We start from the raw sequence: 19,602 nt of genomic DNA, 5'->3' as shown, positions 1-19,602 counted from the left end.
AGTTAGATGCCAAAAGGGAAAAGAATAATTGGGAGTGTCCTACATAGAGAACAGTCATGTGAAGACACTGGGCAGAAGAAAGACAAACTGGCTCTTGGCACAGTTCCCTAATGGTGAAGCTGAAGACCTAATTACTTCAACTTAAAATACACAGCTTATTTACACAACAGAGCTATAAAACAATTCTGTGCCAAACTAAAATCTGCCATTCTCAGAGTGAAATTAAATCCCAAGCACTTAAGTATCGTATCTTCCAGAGGAACTCAGCCAGTGAACGAGCCTATGTAATCCCCATTACCAGCACTGAAGCATGAACAAGCAACAGTTCTTTGTTGCCCAGCAGGACAGTGAAACAATTGGTAATCAAAGCAAACAGGGCTTCTTAATGTTTGAAACTTCTGCGAGCAGATAGTAAGTTGTTCTCAGCTGAAAACAGACACTTCAGTCACAAACCAACCAATAGCCTTTGGTCCCGTTACACTGACAGCTAAAATTAAATCCTTACGCAAGCCTGTGGATTCCATCCGCGAAGCTGTGTTCACTGTATCTCCAAACAAACAGTAACGAGGCATTTTTATTCCAACCACACCAGCCGCACATGGACCTAGAAATAGGATGCAGAGAATGAAAAAAAGGTAAATCAAAACACTATTTGTTTGGAAGCGGTGCAGCACTTGCTGAAGCTCTCCGTTCCTCACCAGTGTACCTCACTTCCCAAAGTAACTGATGGTCTCTCCTTCCATGCCAAACCAAGCCCAGCTCTGTGCACCTTGCATAATCCAGTAAGAGCATAATAAGGACATGGCTGTGCAGTGTTAACTGTATCTAAACACAATTTTTGTGCAGAAAAAAATACACTTACTATCAGTTTTTTAAGCAAGAGGAAAAGAAAATAAGCTTCATTATGAAGGGATTCCCAGTGTCTCAGTCACTTCCCCTGATATGTTCATCCCCTGGCAGCTGGTGTTCAGGTGGTCGTTGAAACAAACAAAAATGAAAAGATAAAATTTCCTAGGGATTAATGGAAACATGAATTCCTACAGAGGCTTGTCAGAACTTATGCCTCCAAAAGAGTAAAATAGTCATGTATTTTGTGATTAGACAAGCATATTTGGTCATGGCTGATCTCCACTTTGGTCAGGAAGGTACAACTTAGTCATTCCAGGAACCCTGGCTACTTCCTAGCTACTGACTTAAACTATGAATGAATGGGTATGGGCAATTTTACTACAGAGGAGCAAACAAGTGACTTATTCACTTCTGTTGCTCTTCCTCCAAGTACATTGTCAGAATCAACCTGCTTCTTAATAAGGAGAGGAGTTATGTGTAATATACTACCACATCTTCTACGAATGTCTATTCTGTTCAAAAAGAAGGCAACAACATTTTCATTGTTAATCAGCACTACTGTGTACCAGAGTGAATTCCAATGCGAATCCAAACAGGCAGACCCGGCAGATGTCTCAGTTCAAAAGATCCCATGAAGCTGAGGATGTCCAGAGCCATCATGGAGATGTCTACTGCATGCCGGTTGCCATTCCTATTTGGTAAACCACTCACCACCATGTACGCATCACCAATGGTCTCCACCTGTGGAAAAATAAATTAGAACTCACTACCTGCAGACATAACAAAATACATATTGTGTCAAAAGCAGAAAGGTTTTATCAGATCCTTTTGTTCCTGATTAAGCATTTTTTTTCCCAGACAGCAGAATTGATGAGTGTAAGGTAGCTGACATCTTTTTGGTATGAGCGTTTATGACCACACCCAACATTCCAGTTAATGAATCTGTGACTGCCTAATAAAGAAAATTTGCTATAAGGAGGCACATTGAAATGAGGTAATCTTGATCTGGTTTTCTGTCTTTTGTCTTTGTTTACAAGGCAGGTTCCCAAATCCATCATATCATCCAATTTGATTTGTGTGTCCCGCGGTTGTTAACTGAACAAAAGTGAAAAACTAATCACCTTGTAAACATCATGATGGTCCAGAATGTGGTCAAAGTTCTTGTAGATATCATTCAGCATATCTACCACCTCCATAGGGGTGCTGTATTTGCAGAGTGTTGTGAAGCCAACAATGTCACTGAAGTAAATAGTGACTTCTTCAAATAGCTCTGGCTCTACCAGGCCAGTCTCCTTCAAAGACTTTACTACTGGCCTGTGGAAATAGAGAAGGCAAGAAAGCAGATGAGTAGTTTGTGTTTAATATTAAAGGTATTTTTTCATGCAACCCAACCACATCATTGCTTTCTGTGTAGGAAACATCAAATAGTTTGCTGAAAACTGCCACTGTAATCACATATTAGATGCCCTTAATGCCTTTCAGCCAGGGACCTCAAAGCACTTACTAATGTTAATTAATGCACTGCAGCCTTACAAGTGTGTTAATAGCTATGAGGAAACTGAAGCACAGGGAAATGAGTTTATTGGCTAAGGTCAGAAATAAGAGTTTTGAGTTAAATGCAAAAGAAATTCTGAAACTTCTGACATGTAGACGTACATCTTTCCAGTCACCAGGGACTTCTCCTGATTGCCATGAAAGGTCATGAAGATCACGAAGGGTAACATTGTGCCCATTTTTTAAAAAGGGTAGAAAAGATGACCCTCGGAACTACCGACCTGTGAGCCTCACCTCTGTGCCTGGGAAGATCATGGAACAGATCCTCCTAGAAGCCGTGCTAAAGCACATTGAGGACGGGGAGGTGATTAATGGCAGTTAGCATGGCTTCACCAGGGGCAAGTCCTGTCTGACCAACTTAGTAGCTTTCTATGATAGGGTAACCACAGCAGTGGACATGGGAAAACCAATGGATGTGATCTATCTGGACTTCTGTAAAGCCTTTAACGTGGTCCCCCACAACATCTTTCTCTCTAAATTGGAGAGATGTGGATTTAATGGGTGGACTGTTCTGTGGATAAGAAACTGGTTGGATGAGAGTAGTGGTCAATGGCTCAAAGTCCAGATGGAGATCCATTACAAGTGGTAATGAATCAGGGGGCCATAATTTGACCAGTGCTGTTTAATATCTTCATCAATGATATAGACAATGAGATTGAGTGCACCTTCACCAAGTTTGCAGATGACACCAAGCTGAGTGGTGCACTTGCCACACCAGAAGGATGGGATGTAATCCAGAAGGACGTGTACAGGCTGGAGAAGTGGGGCTGTGAGAACCTCATGAGGTTCAACAAGGCCAAATGCAAGCTTCTACACCTGAGGCGGGGCAATCCCCAATCTCAATACAGGATGGGAGATGATGTGATTGAGAGTGGCTCTGTGGAGAAGGACTTGGGGCTAATGATTGATGAGAAGCTCGACCTGAGCCAGCAATGCATGCTCGCAGCCCAGGCGGCCAACCGCATCCTGGGCTGCATCGAAAGAAGTGTGGCCAGAAGGTCAAGGGAGGTGATTCTGCCCCTCTGTTCCTCTCCTGTGAGCCCCCATCTGGAGTATTATGTCCAGTTCTGGAATCCTCAACATAAGAAGGATATGGAACCGTTGGAACGGGTCCAGAGGAGGGCTACAAGCATGATCAGAGGGATGGAGCACCTCCCATATGAGAACAGGCTGAGAGAGTTGGGGTTGTTCAGCCTGGAGAAGAGAAGGTTCCAAGAAGATCTTATAGCAACCTTCCAGTACCTGAAGGGGCCTAAAAGAAAGCTGAGGAGGGACTGTTTACAAAGGCTTGTAGTGATAAGACTAGGGGCAATGGTTATAAACTGGAGAGGCGTAGATTTAGACTAGACATAAGGAGGGATTTCTTCACTATGAGAGTGGTGAGGAAGTTGTGGATGCCCCAGCCCTGGAGATGTTCAAGGCCAGTTTGGACGGGGCCTTGGGCAGCCTGGTGTAGTGGGAGGTGTACCTGCCTATGGCAGGGGCGTTGGAACTAGATGATCTTTAAAGTCCCTTCCAACTCAAAATAATCTATGATCCCATGATTCTATGATCCTCCCCACACAATAAGAAAGAACAGATATATTTTTCTGTTTCTCCAGCATAGAAGTAATTTCATCTTGATAATTACATCACCTCATCCTGAGTTCAAATGAGATATCATAGTCTGATAATTTTATGGAACAAAATTTCAATACCATGACAGTCAATATCTATTCAGAAGGAACTTCATTTTCTTGTATTTCTAAATCCAGGAAAATATCTGTTCCTAGTGGAGATGCTAGAAGAGAATAACTGAAAGAGACCCAGAATATTATATGTGTTGCATAATGCTGTGTTCCATCTATAATGAGACAATATTAGAAGGGCAGAACAACAAAGAGTGAGAGGAAACATGTTTGAGTTCCTTTTTGCACGATCTACACAGCCAGATCATTTCAAACTTTCCCCAAACCTGGACTGAATATACACTTTTTTCTTTTAAGATGAGTCATAAAACCATTACCCTGACTACTTAAATACCCTTAAAACTAGTAATGACATGCCAGGATAGTTTTATTATTCCAAATGTATACAATACCAAAATTACTGGTATTGCAAATACTATAGTATCAATAATACTTGTCCTATAATATACTCTGAAGCGTCTAAGTGTTTCCAGGAAGGCAGTGAGAAAGAGGTTTGTGCTGGAAAGAGAGATCTCATGCATGAAGAGAGGCTGAGGAAGATAACAAATGGGTCCTAGTACCATCTTGGTAAGAAACTCCACCACAGGATGGAGATCTCAGGGACTGCATCGTCTTCTTTCCTCCATAGCAAGATCAGATTAGAGGGGAAAGAAACATAAGATTAATATTAATCCCAACCCTGACTGTCCAAGAATCAGGTAATATATATAAATAAAATGGCAGTGAAAATCCTCATGGCCAGTTACCTTGGAAGTAACATGAAATTAAGCCTGTCTGCTCTATCTCGCTCTGCTTTGTACAGTTCTGTCCTTTCCTCCACCAGGTGCTCCAGGTTCCGAGAATACAGCTGTAGACGCCGGATCAGGGTATCCATGTAGCTTTCATTGCCCTGGCCATGGTAGTTACTGAGAATGACAGAGAGACACAGAAGCTAATAAATTGATGGAAGTACTTTGGTGAGAGAAGCGAAAACCTTCTTCAGTGTTTGACTTCCACGTAGTTAGAATTCAAAGTTCCTGAAGTGCATCATTCTTTTTCTTGTTTGGAGGGCTTATGTATATGCATTGAAAGTCTGTGACCCACACTTGTCACTTAGAGCTGGTAATTCTTAAAGCACCCTTAAATCACCTAGCCCTGCTAATATTGTCACCTCATGATTACCTTGATTAATCCATGAACATTCATTTGTAAAAACCAAGTGACAAACTTGAATCATGAGAGGGAATTAAAGATAGTAAGTACAAAATTGCATATCACGCTTATGGGGACTTCAGCCAGAAGGATTAAGACAACTTGGGTCTGCCTGTGCAGAAATCAGAACAATTCAATGGAACAACTAGCAGCTCCTGAGCTATTTTTCCTCACAAGGTCCTGCACATTCCAGCCTACTAACTCCTGGAAGCAGAAGTATGGTAACGTGAGTCACTCATAACCCGTTTGTCTGGGCAGCTTGCACTCACCAAAGCAATCTGAAAGTAGATGGGGCAAGACTGACCAGAAGAGTCAGATTAGTATTGTACCCAACCGGGCTTCAAAAACACTCTTACTTTAAATAATTCTTTATGTCAGGGATGCACTGCCTTAGATCCCCCATGAGGAGAACACCATTTTGCATGTGGCAAGGGGCAACCTCTTTGCTTTTGTAGGATGGAGGCTTAGGACCTGAACCAGGACATCTTTCTATTCAGCTGCAGTAAGATTATGCGATTGATACGTTCAGTTATGCGCAGTGCAGTTGTCTTTCTTCCCATGTAAACTGTAAAATTATGACAGTACTGTTGAGTTTTGTTGATAAGGAGAACTTTTAAAAACTAGGGAGCAATTTGCCAAGCAAAGTGATTAAAAGCTCACTGTTTGGATGTTGAAATCATTAACTCAGACCAAACTCTGTCTGAACAATGTAGCATTGGCCATGTGAAAGGCCTGTATAACCTCAAAGGGTTTATCCAACTATGGCCTTTATTATCCTGCAACTTTATACCAACAAAACTCTGTAATTAATACTTCTGATGAGTTACAGCCCAACACTTCTAGTCAGCTTAATTTGGGACCGTCTGAACTCATTTATGGCACAACCTAGCTCATCCAACCTTTCTAATCATCATCCAAACATTTATGTGCATTTGTTTCCCGAAACTCTGACATGAATCACTGTCCAATTCTTGACTAGAGACGGGGTGAATTACTTGAATAGTTTAAATCTCTAATTATCCAGCTTGCTACTTTCACAATGTACTAATCTGGGGTATGGTGATTGTTTTACCCTCACTCAGCTAATATATGCATAGATGCTCATGTACACGCATGTGCGTATGCACATGCACGTGCTCACTTACTTTTCTGCCAAAGAATAGAAGAGGCTCTAAGTGAAGGTACACAGTTTTTCCACTGACTGAATCATAAGTGCACCAGCTCACGTACCTAAAAATATGAGCTTTCTAACACTTAGGAGGAGTTTGGAGCATGTTAAAAAAACAGAGCCGCTGCTGCTCACCTGAATATCTTAGCCAGAGTACTCTCAATTTTCTTAAAGTCAGGCCTTTTCTCTGGATCTTCCTCCCAGCAGCTCTTCACTAGCGTATACACCTTCAAACAAAAATTTAAGGAGAGTCTTCCAGAATAATGGATATAGAAGGACAACGCTAAACAGCACTAGTTCATTAGGGAATTTCTGGTTACTCTTGACTGGCAACATACTAAAATGTGTGACTAACTGTTTTGAATCTATGGTTGGGACACTCATTGCAGGCATCTTAAACTTAACTCTGTGGTGACTAATGACACGATCTTCACTTGAATTTGCTATACATAAATGAATGGCAAGTAAATGAATCTTGTGCCAGATACAGTTATTGACATGGAAGTAAATGCTGTAGTAATTATATTTCCAATACCCTGAGTTTGGGATTTTTCTGAAACCAGTGATTCAGCCAAAAAAACAATAAGATTCATTGCTGAATATGCGGGTGTCTACAATACAGATATTTTCACCTGAGCAAGAAGCCTTAGGGGCTATATAATCAGTGGAGAGCGGTATATTTAGGGTGTGATTCATCCTATCTTAAAGATATCTAAAACAGGTCAGAAGAATGGCACCATATAAGTATCCATTTCTTTCCAGTGAAATATTTTGCATTAGCTGTATTCCATTTCACTGGTAACAACTATAGAATACTGTTTTTCTCCCATGAGGTTAGGGCATTTGGCATAAAATGTACACGGCTTTCATCCTCCTATGATCATGAGGTCTCGTTTGGCCAGAACTTCCACCCTTCACCCAGAAAATGGCTTAGTTAACTATTAGCTTACTTCCATCTCTCTTTCTCCCACTGTTTCCAAGGACAAGTCTGGTCGGAAAGGCTTCGCTCCTCTGCCACTCTTCACTCTGTAAAGTTTCTCTAATAGAGGAAAAAGATGCAAAATTTTAAACAAAAAAGCATAAGGACATTCCTTGTGGATAGCATCCTATGATGTTATGAGTTACTATACAAACAGAAGTTTTGAAGACAGTTCTCTCATTTTGATATGAATTTCAACTTTGGAGCTTTTCTAAATATATGGCACAATATCAAAACAGGCTGGCTTGAAGGCCCCTGAAAGCAAAATGAATAGGAATGTACATGAGTATTTATTGGTCACAGTAGACATGGTTATGGCATCTTTCCAAATGAATAATAGGCATTAGTAGTGTGCCTCACATCAAGAAGTATAGTCATAGCAAAAACAATGTGAAAAGCCCATAGATCAAAAAAGTGGAGGCATACAGCTCTCATAAGAACTGTTCAAATCATCCTGCAGATGCTCAGCTTCCTTAAAACTAGTCCATTAACACATGCATTTTAAAAACATTGCATTTGTTATCTCATTCATACTCTTATTCATTAAAGCCATTCTATGAAAGTTATTTGGATTCTGAACATATCAGAATGCAGGCTGCATTTGCACAAGTCAATTTAAGCAGAGTAAGCAAGAGCTAAAGCAAAAATATCTCTCTGTCCTCCAGACCTCAAGAGTTCCAGAGGGAGGGAGTAAAAAAAGAGGTAAAAAAATTTTTTACCTTTTGGGGAAGAGAAAGAGAAACTGAAAGGCATCTGTGAAGACGCATGAAATACATTTATTAATAATGTCTGATTGTATTTGAGAGAAAATTTTACTGAAGGAAACATATAATGAGGTGAGGAAGGTTTGTAATCATGATGGTATGTGCAAGTCTAGAGCATCTGGAGATGCCTAAGTATGCATGATCACCCTAAGAAGATGAACTTCCAGCTTTGTAGTACAGAAATTACAGACTGGAGAAGGAGCAGAAGACTTGAGTCTCCAAGTGCCGTGGAGTGGAGAGACTACTAAGAAATCTTCTGTGGACTAAGAGACAGAAGAATCTGTATAAGTCTCATGTATGCAAGAGGAATGTGTTGGATTTCCATGCTGCACACACACTTCAGAGCAGAAGTAACAGCAGCTATTAAAAAACATGGCAATTACCCAGTAGCAGAAAGTAGAGGAACAAGGAAACAGCTTGAATTGAGCTTTGGTAAGTGACAGAATGTGACAGTCTTCAGCAGAAAATGAGCTGTTTCTGCAGAAGAGTGGAGCAACCAGCCAGCCTAACAGCTGTCTGACAGAGAAGTCAGTGAAGGGGACTACAACCTAATTATTTCAACACATTAGAAATACAGTTCTGTATGCCCATTGCCTTTGTTGGACTTCTTTTCTTTCATTAGTAGAAGAGTCATTGCATGTTAAGTTGATTGATATGTATTCGCAGGTGGAGAAAATTGTCTCACTGAGTACCTGGAAGATGAGTTTAATTTTCCAAAGCTCGTGGATGGAGGCTATGTACAGGGGTTTTTAAAATCTTTTAAAATCTGAACACAGTCCTTGCTGCTGCCTATGAAGTCCTGGAGAAGCAGTTACATCAGTTGTCCTGAAATATCAATATTATGTCTTCCAACTTGCAGTAATTAACTTCTGATAGCATAGCCATTGGAAGACTTTCTGCAGGTTGCTTAAAAACCAGATTAATTTAATGTGCACCATAGATGTTACTTTGTCCGCTACCATTGACTCTTACTAGGTATTCTTTTTCCTCTTTTTACCTCAAATATTGTAAATTAATGCTACCCAGGTTTGATCTACTGTCTTCCAAAGTTAGATGATGCTACAAACAAAATTCAAAGGCATTTGAATGAGTATGGCTCACCCTCTTACTGTCTCATCTTGTCTAATGAATGAATCCAGACATTTAAATGAGGAGCCCCTTCAGCACTATATAATAGCACTCATTCCTTTCTGTTACATGGAATTTGATGAACTGCTGAAAACCAAGTTGAACACATTTACTCAAATTGCATAATCAAAAATCAAGAACAATACCATTAGGTCAGCAATATATATATATCTTAGACATCTATGCATGCTTTTAAGGAAAAACTTTGGAGGTAAAACAATCTCCTTGCAGAATGGAAAACTTAATTTTTCAACTGAGGTTTACAAAGCAGATTTTTTTTGAAGTTACACTGAATCTAGATTTCCCAAACAGGCTTCAGTAAGTTTATTACTGTCTTACTAAACATGCTGATATGTGTGACCATCTCCAACAGCAGCACCTAGAGATGCTAAAAATTCTTTCAGTTGAATGGATTAATCTGATGCTATTTGAAACAGACAGGCTTTCTAAAATGACAAAATGCAGTTGTTAAGAAACAGGTCAAAGTTAAAACGAGGAATCAGATTGTGACTATGACAGCCAGGGTCAAACACAGAGTAGTGAGGATGCCACCACATCCCAGAAGAGCCCAGCAAACGTGTCTAAGGCTAACTTAACAACCATTAACACAACACAGAAAGACTGTCACTGCTGAACCAACAGTTAAAAGAATGTATTTTGCTATGGACTTGCTTTACTTTCTGCACCTATTTTGGCAATATTTGTAAAATCTTTGTATTCGTGAAAATTGTGCCTGTCTCTTCCCAAGAAAAAGGAATATAAAGACTTTTATTTCCTCTACCTTATCATAACCATGGAGTCCTGAAGAGTTTACTTGAAGGGGAAGAGGCATTTCTAATCTGTTTTAGGTCTACATTCATATTAAGGAGTTGGTGATGTGAAATACTGTGCTTCCTCAAATACAAACACAGAACTGCAATAGTGTAGGATGAGGAACATGCCCCAGAAATTATTTTCAAATGTAACTCAGGAAAAGAGCTATTATGCTGTCCAGCTGCTTCTCTAGATGTGAGAAAATGATTAAGAAATGTGAGGCGGATCTATTAGAATGACTCAGAGGGAAAGGCAAAGTCTAAACTTGTTGTTGGTAACTGTCACTAGGAAAATCCCAAACCCACACATGCTTTTATGTCAGTTCTGAGATATAGTAATGCCTGGATTCTGGGAACTGGGATTGATCGGGCTGTTAGTCACTCAAAAACAATGTCACAAAATGCACAATATGGGGTTTAATGGATGCGCTACAGGAGAAGATGCTTTTTCTGGTGGAAGTTTAATGACTACATTTAATTTTCAAGGGCTTGAATAAGGTCTGAATTGCCATGTTTTAAATCCCAACTGTTCTTGTGTCATGCTGCTGAGTTTTTGTTGTTCTGTCTTGACACTGCTGATTTACAATGCCGAATATGAGTGAATTATTATATGTCATGCACTACTCAATAAAACCTTTGTGGCCTTTAAATGTTACAGTAAGTCTAAACAGAATTGTACAATGTTAACTTCCTTCATGCTGTGGCCAGCATGAGGAGGGAGGAGAAAGGGCAAGAAGACTCAATGCAAACTTTATTTACAGAAAGAATAAAGATGCCCCCACAGCAAGACCCTTCAAACGGGCTCTTCATTCCTCACACAGTGAAAGAAGCAGCAGTCCAAGCAGCTATCAGAGACAGTGCCTTTCACAAAATGCACAGAATGAACCAGTTACAGCGATGTCATCCTAGAAGGCTGCAGTAGAGGAGAAATTTGTGGATTTACCTTTGTTGTCCCAGCACTGTCTGGTGTAGAAGGTCTCCCTGCGCAGGATGATTTCTTGGGCAATGATCCCGTAGCTGTATACGTCACCCTTCTGAGATACATCAGCGTGACGGAGATGCTCAGGAGCTGTCCACAGGTCTGAAGACCCAGATAACATTGAGGGAAAAGGTGAAGGGAGAAGGGAGGTAAATAATTGAAAATGGTGACCCTTGTCATAGCATCCACTGGCTATATCAATATTTCCTTTTTCCATATCAAACCCAGAACCCACTGGTAATGTTTAACATTATATCTTGAGAAACTGATACCAATGCAGGTTAGATAAACCATGATTTGGTAGTTTTCAATTGTCTGAGATTTGCTGACCCTACTATTTTCCTCTGTAGATGCAGATCCTCACATCTTCAGAAAAGTTGTGATTGTTGGCAATGAACTTGCTTTTCTCAGCTGTCTTTCATGGGCTTCTTAGAAATAGCCTATGCATCTGTATAAGACTAAGGAATGCCAGTGCAATAACAAAAAAAAAAAAAGCTGAGCCATAAATTATTGAGTTAACTACATGTAGGTTTTTTTTACACAAGATGTCAGATGAAAAGACTAATATTTCCCAGTGGCCTTGACATCATGAATCTATCGAAATAATTCTTAAATTCTTTTGAGCCTGACACAATATTGCCTGCTCATAACCACTTTCTTTCTACAGAAATAATTAATCTGTATTACTAGTGCAACATGCACCATTGTACCTCAAAATCAGGATGCTGCCATGGTATGAAAGCTTGTCATGACATGCTGGTGATGTATTATAACAGTCATCGGAATACAGTGACCCTGAAGACAGCATTATGATATCAGGCTGCAGCATCCAATCACAATGGATCTGTAGATCTCTTGTGAAACGAGTTTTTTTAAAGGAAAGAAATCTAGTAGCCAGAAAATTTGAGGCTGCTTGTCAAATAATTTCTCTAATAAGCAATGAAAGAAGATAAATACATTACAATGTATTAATAATCTGAATTTAAATATGAAATTCATAAAATGAAGAATGAATAGGATCAGAAGAATGACATGGATCTGTTAGAATGAGTCCAAAGGAGGGCCACAAAGATGATCAGGGAGATGGAGCGCCTCCCATATGAGGGCAGGCTGAGAGAGTTGGGGTTCTTCAGCCTAGAGAAGGCTCCAGGGAGACCTTAGAGCAGCTTTTCAGTACTTAGAGGGGGCCTACAGGAAAGCTGGGGAGGGGCTCTTTTCCCAGGGAGTGCAGTGATAGGATGAGGAGTCATGGTTTTAAGCTGAAAGAGGGGAGATTTAGATTAGGTATTACAAAGAATTTTTTTTCCTGTGAAAAAAACACTGGCACAGTTTGCCCAGAGCAGTCATGTATGCTCCATCCCTGGAGGCATTCAAGGCCAGGTTGGATGGGGTTTTGAGCAACCTGATCCAGTGGAAGGTGTCCCTGGCTGTCGCAGAAGGGTTGGAACTGGATGATCTTTAATGTCCCTTCCGACAAATGATTCTATGATTGATAAAGCTTTTACACTCAGTGCACTTTATTTACTCCATTTTATGTTCTCATTGCTACTCTTGAGCATGTTTATGTCTGAATGCAAAAATTTTTTCTCAACCCACTGGCAATGACATTTTCTTCTCAGATCTTATCCTACAGTTAAGGCACGGTACTGTGCTTATTTTACCCCAAGTTCTACTATACAGATTCAGGTGACACAATTTCGGATGGGCTCATCTTTTCACTCAATATCAAATAAGAAGAAGGAAAAGATGAGTAGAAAGGAGTGCTCTGTTTTACAGAAATATCCTTTGAATACAAGGTGAATAGGAAACAAAAAAAAACTGTTAAAATTATGCTGATATGGTTGAACACATATTGCTATATTGCTGCCTAAGTAATAAAAAACATTAAGATTATTGCTGCATATCATGACAGGGTTTTTTTTAAGAATGATCAGAGTGACAAGTGTTAATGTTTAAATCAAATCACAGAGCACTGTGGTAACATGCATCTGATCAATAACAAAATCATGTGGTACTTAACTCCTTTTTTTCTTCACAGAATTTCAGCATTACTGCTGTAGAGTGTGGTTTGCCTGAAGGCCTTGGATGCTGAAAATGTTTCTTGCATTTGAGCCCATATAAAATCTGTTTTCTAAACTATAAGTACAAAATTCATTTTTCTTTCCTTCTCACCTACACTGCCTAATATCTTTCTCTACCTGCTAATAATTCTCTTTTATTGCATTAAAATTTAAGTTAAGACTGTTTTCAGATATCATTTTTGTGATGGCTGCTACATGAAACAAAATTATATTGTATATTTTGTACTGTGTACAAGATGTAATTTGCTTAATTTACTGGACTATGAATAGAAGAAAATTCTGATTGGAAACCATAAAGGAAAGTCCAATTGGGTACTGATTTTACCTTTCCTTGGAGGAAGAATTGAATTACAGCCAAAATCAGTGATCTTCACTACCATGCGATTATCTACTACACAGTTTGTGGATTTGAGTCGACCATGGACTTCAGTTTTGCTGGAGTGTAGGTAAGACATCCCCTGTGGTGATTAATAAAAGAGGAAGAAAGCAAGACTACATGTGAGACACTCAACTGTTACCAGACTCAACTAGAATGTGAAGTACCAGTGTATTAACTCTCCAAGTAATTAAATGGCCTTTATCAGCAATGAATATACATAAACCACAATTCCCTGTCATGGAGGGAAACAAGTATTCTACAGAGGAGACTTTCCAAGATGACAGGGACAGTCCGCATTAAGAAAAGAGGAGATCATCAGAAGGATCATGTCATGGAAGACCATCATTCCTCTTAGTTAACAAAAGTCTGACATAGCATCTTGGGTTTTGATAAGGTTAGAACGCAATTAAGCAATTAGAAAAACTTATTTCTTCCCACAGAAATTTTGATTTCACTTGCAATAAATGATTTTTTGTTAAATTTAGTACAGATTTTTTGGTATGTCACACACAAAAAAAGTGCTTCCAACTACATATTCATGCAACGGATGCCATAGAGCTGAGAGGAATTGCTCTTTATATCTGTATCATCTTTGATGACTATACCCCAGAGACTTCATTCAGAAACATTGCAGCAGATCCTCTTCTGCAAAGCAGAGGACTAGGAAGTTGTTAATGCAGAGAGTGTTAGAGAGTGCACTAAGATTTATGTAAAACAGGGGATCAGATTAGACAATCATAAAGGTATTTTCTGACCTGACTGATTATGGTTTTCTCTGTACTAATCGATACATAGCAGCTATCCATGAGCTAAACTCAGAACTGGGCACCATTAGGACTGGCTGATGCAGTTTCAGCTGTAGTTCCAGAGATTCAGACTCTTGACTCACAACACACACAGGCATAAAAAGGTGTGTAGCTTCCCCCTTTTTACTCATCATTTCAGAATTTACCTCATTTGATCTAAGAGGACCAAAGACACTCAAATACCATGCAATATACATGAGAAGTGGCCAGCACTGAGGCATAGCAGGAAAAGAACATCAGTTAGTAAGTGCACGTGAACTGAAGAAGGGCGTAGGTAAGCTAATTTGCACCCTCTTGCAATTATTTATTCTGTTTCATCTCTCTCTTCTGAACTACTTAAGCTCACATTTACTTATAGCCCACTGCTGGTTGTTTTTCTTCCTATACCATTCTTTTCTGTAGCTCAGTATAGGAAGCACAATCTCTATTCTGTGGAAGCCAGAGCAGGTATTTCATATCTGATTAATTTCTTCTCTGAATGGTCTTCCACTTAGATTTGTACATGTGTAGCTCATCCTCTTGTATGACGACTGGTAGATAGATTTTAATCAGGGTTACACAGATTGTGTGGTCATGAATACCCTGGATAACATGCTGAGTTTTCACTCCTTTGGTATCTGTATTTCGGAGTGGACCAACAAATGCTACAAGAGATCACTGAGACACGAGCTGAGTTTTGGGCATAGTAGATGCATGTCTGAGACACAAGCAGCCTGCAAGAGATGCAATCCCTGGAGAATGTAGTTGGACTGGTTATCCTGGACCTACCTAGACCATGCTAAAATTTACAGACACTGTGCATGCCACATCCAAGGAGCACACTTCTTGATTAAACAGCTTTTATCATGCAGCCCTGATGAATCTATCAAGGATTTTTTGCCTGCTTTTGGTCCTATTTCCTCCAGCTGCGCCTTCTTCCAGCACCTGCTTTCATCAGCCAGGAAATATACTCATTGCTACAGCAGAATTCCTAACTAGTTTCAGGCAGGCAAAGGTAATTTTGATTTCCCTTATATTAGGGCTTTCTTGTTAACAATTTCTGGAGGCAGAAGTCTTATAGATGTGCCTGATAAAATTTCCCTCCTTCATTACAACTATCCCTTGCGCCTATCTGAAAACATTGAAACCTATTAAGAAACCATGATGTGATTTTCAAAATTTCTAATGACTTTCAGTGCAGTACTCATAAATCCTTAAGGTGTTCTTGTAACCTCTACTCTGAGGCTTTGAAGCTTTAGCTCTGACTGAGAACACTTTTCCTGACACTGCGCAAGAATATTACAAGCCCTTGCACAATATCCTGCAGCAGCCCCTTATTTAATAGTGTTGCAATGACAGTTTATGCAGTAATAACTGCAAGGCTTGATTACTGCAATTCTTTCTTAGCAGATCTGTCATCAGAGCTCTTTGGTCACATGCAACCAAATCCATGTAGATACAGATGGTGCCATCAGAACTAGAGACAGCAAAGATAGAAAAGAAACAAAAAAAAAAAGGAGCAGATTTAGGGCTTCCTCGTTGCCCAGCCCACCTCTTCTAGTGGAGTAGGGGATGCTCTAGGAATAGTCACTGCTTGGCTAGCTGTACTAGGGAATAGAAGTTATACAACCTCCTGTGTTCAGAAACACTGATGCAGCAGTTTCTGTGCCAGATGAAGGGTAGGCAAAGTACGTGGGCTGTTTGGGCAATGGTAAAAGCAAAGTGTAGAAAAGTGATGGTGTGGAAAGGGTGCAGTACATCAAAAGGAAGGCAAAGGAGCTGCATGGGCTGATTGTAGGGGTTTCAACAGCCTGCAGAGCTGTTGCTGGTCTTGAAAAGGGCAAAGGCTACAATAACAGGAATTGGAGCTGAAGGGCTATGAAATGGCTCATGTAAGATAAGAAGACATTCAAGCAAAAATAGATAGGCTGCCTGGAGGTAGGGAAGCTGTAGTTTGAGAAAAGCAATACAAGAAGTTCATGCAAGTGTCTAGGTGCCAGAGGATCCACCACAGCATCAGGTCAAGGAATAGGAGAAGTTGGCAGATCATCCAGATAACAGCAAGTTTCCTGATATTTCCAGGTACATAGAAGTTTTCAGGAAGATATTGTGAACCATCACTACTAACATGGCTAATGCTCAGGAGTCATTCCAGAGAATGGATGTGGTGTGCACCCATCCTCAGACTTCATGTCCTGTCCCCATTATCAAGAGTGCAGTGAACGACTGATTGTGAAGGTCCAGTCCCACTGCAGTTGCTAGGCATTTGGTTGCTCCCTTCAGAGGGACTGGGATCTCTCTCTCCTTCTAGTAAAAAGAGCCAGTACTAAACCCTGTTTTCTTGGGCAACATTGGAAAGTGAACTGCAAAGGGTTAAAAAATACTGTGGTTTTTGGATATGCTCTAAGGAGGAAGGGAAACTCCACTGCTGCTATTTAAAAAGAAACTTAATGTTGAATATTAACTGAACTTGAAAGTCATTAACAGGGCCAACAAACTGTGACAATTTGGATTAAGGGGGCTTTAATAAAGAGCAAGATTTTCAGTATCTCTTTAGAACAGACACAGTGAAGTCATTCATTGTGGAGACCAAATCTGAATTGATGCATGTAGGGGAATGGGAGGACTACATTTCCAACTGTCCAACCACAAACCAGCAACAGGAAGAGGAGAGCAGCTGAGCACCAGCAAAATAGGCAGACATAATTCTCTACATTATCTGCAGAGGTATAACAAATTATTATACCTGTGAATTATAAAGGTTGCTTAACTACCAGCAAAACAGATACAAATATCTAATGTAGAATAGGATTTCCTTTACTGTCCATATTGAGTCTTCCTACCACAAGGACCTAAAATGTAAAGATCTGTTGAAAGCTACTGAAAACCAGTCTTAGTTTCTGCATAGGATTAATTTCTTCCCTCTCAAACTGGCTGAAATGGATAGCTCTAGTTTCTAGTTTCTCACTCTAGTGAGTAAGAAAATCCGGATGCAAAATAAACAGCTTATTTAGAAAAAGTATATTTGGTCTCTTGATACAAACTGGAATGATTCCATCATTTTGAAAAAACACAGTTTCCCTTTACATGTTGTACCTGAGGCCAGAGAGCAGTGTGTTTTGCAGGTCTCGTGACTGCACGGGTCCTACTAATCAGAGCCACAGGTCAACAGATTATAATCTGATCTTTGAGTTGCATACTTTATTTGCTTATTTATAAATAGCCCAAAGTCAGCTCTGGCTCCCATTTCCTTCTTCCGTTTGAGAGCCACTGGCTCATCCTGCCTCATATACTGTCCTCAGAGAAGGAAAGAGTGGAAACGTGTACATTCTCTAGCAAGGAAAGGAGAAAACTCCGAAAGCTGCCCTACTCCAGAGGATCCATTTTGCACAACAGGACAGGTTGATTAACATTGTGCAGTCAGCAGCCCACTTACCTTGGCAATATCATACATGACAGAGATTTTAAATTCCCAGTCCATGAATGTGCCGTCCGGGTAAGAGATTTTATCATTTAAAACATCCTATGAAGAAAAGAAAAGAGTGGTTCTAAACTGTGTTAGGGAAAAAGGAGAAGATGAGGTATGAGTATTTAAATTACACAGCCTTTCAACCAGTGACTGAAAGAGGTAGCCCTTCATTTTTTTTATAGAGAGTACATGCAGTAGAGCAGGAGTTGACTAAAAAAACAGGGAATATGAAATATTATATGTCTTGGGCCTACACAGTGCTATAAAACTCAAAAAAAAAAAGAGGAGTTTGTTTAATTAAAGGTAAATAGTGAAGTTGCTTTTAAGGCTGAATCTTTAGTAAAGAAATATAGCTGATACAGAAATGGGTAAGGTGTGCAAGAGGAATGTAAGTGGATTTCTGTGGTTTATGCTCACAGTCCATTTCCTACCAATTTACTCATGGCCTTAGAAGTTCAAAGTAGACTGTTCCTTTATCAGGAAGTACCAGTTCTTGCATCCACTGTGATTTCTGTTGCTAAAAGTAAACCTTCATGAGTACGCCAGTTTTCAAGAAAAGAACTAGAGACAGAGCTGTTATTTTGCTGCCTTGCTGTGAGTTTGTTCCAGAGATCACTGGTACTGATGAGAGCCTTGGCATGAACTCAGAAGCAGAGACAATAGTGTGCCTGCAGAAAAGCTGATGCTACCATTACTTCATGATTAGTGCCGAAATGATATTGGTGGTAATAAACCCTAAGTCTTTCCAGAACTCCTGCCAGTCATCAATTTACCATTCATTTTTATAAACAGAAATGAAGGGCTGTTGTTGTGTAGCACAGAGGATTTGCCACATTTCAGCTTTAAATTTTTTGTCCCTTATTAAAGGGAGCTACAGGAAAGATGGAGAGGGGCTCTTTATCAGGGAGTGCAGGAAGAGGACAGGGGGTCATGGTTTTAAGCTGAAAGAGAGGAAATATAGGGTAGATTTTTTTTATTGCTAGGGAGGTGAGGTACAGGCACAGGTTGCCCAGAGAAGCTGTGGAAGCCCCACTGCTGGAGGTGTTCAAGGCCAGGTTGGATGGGGCTTTGAGCAACATGTTCTAGTGGAAAGTGTCCCTGCCCATGGCAGGGGGGTTGGAACCGGATGATCTTTGAGATCCCTTCCAACTCAAACCATTCTATGATTCTATGATTAATATGGAATACATCCTTTTCTCTACCCTTTAACACTCTGGGAGTGTCCCAAAGTGAGGTCCACAAGGGCATCAACAGAGACAACATCTACAACTTGAAAAATAAAGAAGTTTTATCCTATATGCTCGTAATAGGGGATACAATACAAATGCTGGCTATTGCTGTTTTCTGGACAGAGCTCTGTCTGTACTTTTCTTTGCTTGCACCTCTCCCATCCTCTGGCTGCTGAGAACCGTCAAACCGATGGCAGCCACAGCAGCACCTGGGGAAGGCTGGAGAGAACCAAGCAACGGAGCGGGAACTTGGAGTCAGAAACCTGCCACCACTTGCTCAGCCCATGGCTGCTGCATGAGGGCCAGAGACATAGAGATGGGGATATTTTTTCTCTTACTTTTAAATTGGATAATTTGGGGGTTGAAGGAGACCTGCAAAATTCTTTACCCGCAGAGAACCTCTTTCGCAGTACTCGATCACCCCAAAGATCATGGTGTCTATCTTCACAGTGCCATAGAACTTGGTCAGATTGTAATAATCAATCTGTAGGAGCTAGAGCAGAAACATTTCATCTATTTTTAGAAGCAATTATTGTTAATATAGAAA

The 19,602-nt window shown here is 40.2% G+C and overlaps 1 protein-coding gene across 2 annotated transcripts in view; it reads right to left on the bottom strand.

Moving 5' to 3' along the window:
* The window catches only part of GUCY2C (guanylate cyclase 2C), a 49,262-nt gene that overhangs the window by 5,027 nt on the left and 24,633 nt on the right, over window positions 1-19,602 (bottom strand). For both annotated transcript variants that reach the window (XM_054052683.1, XM_054052690.1), the window contains 10 exons: window positions 19,444-19,548; window positions 17,794-17,880; window positions 13,519-13,651; window positions 11,077-11,214; window positions 7,401-7,489; window positions 6,586-6,677; window positions 4,838-4,996; window positions 1,971-2,163; window positions 1,416-1,590; window positions 506-604 (listed from right to left, as the gene is read on the bottom strand). In XM_054052683.1, coding sequence (XP_053908658.1) covers window positions 506-604; window positions 1,416-1,590; window positions 1,971-2,163; window positions 4,838-4,996; window positions 6,586-6,677; window positions 7,401-7,489; window positions 11,077-11,214; window positions 13,519-13,651; window positions 17,794-17,880; window positions 19,444-19,548 — 1,270 coding nt within the window. The remainder of the gene's footprint in view (window positions 1-505; window positions 605-1,415; window positions 1,591-1,970; window positions 2,164-4,837; window positions 4,997-6,585; window positions 6,678-7,400; window positions 7,490-11,076; window positions 11,215-13,518; window positions 13,652-17,793; window positions 17,881-19,443; window positions 19,549-19,602) is intronic.

The sequence above is a fragment of the Cuculus canorus genome, chromosome 1, assembly GCF_017976375.1.
Source record: "Cuculus canorus isolate bCucCan1 chromosome 1, bCucCan1.pri, whole genome shotgun sequence".
Lineage (NCBI taxonomy): Eukaryota > Metazoa > Chordata > Aves > Cuculiformes > Cuculidae > Cuculus > Cuculus canorus.
This window is presented reverse-complemented; position numbering and strand designations above follow the sequence as displayed.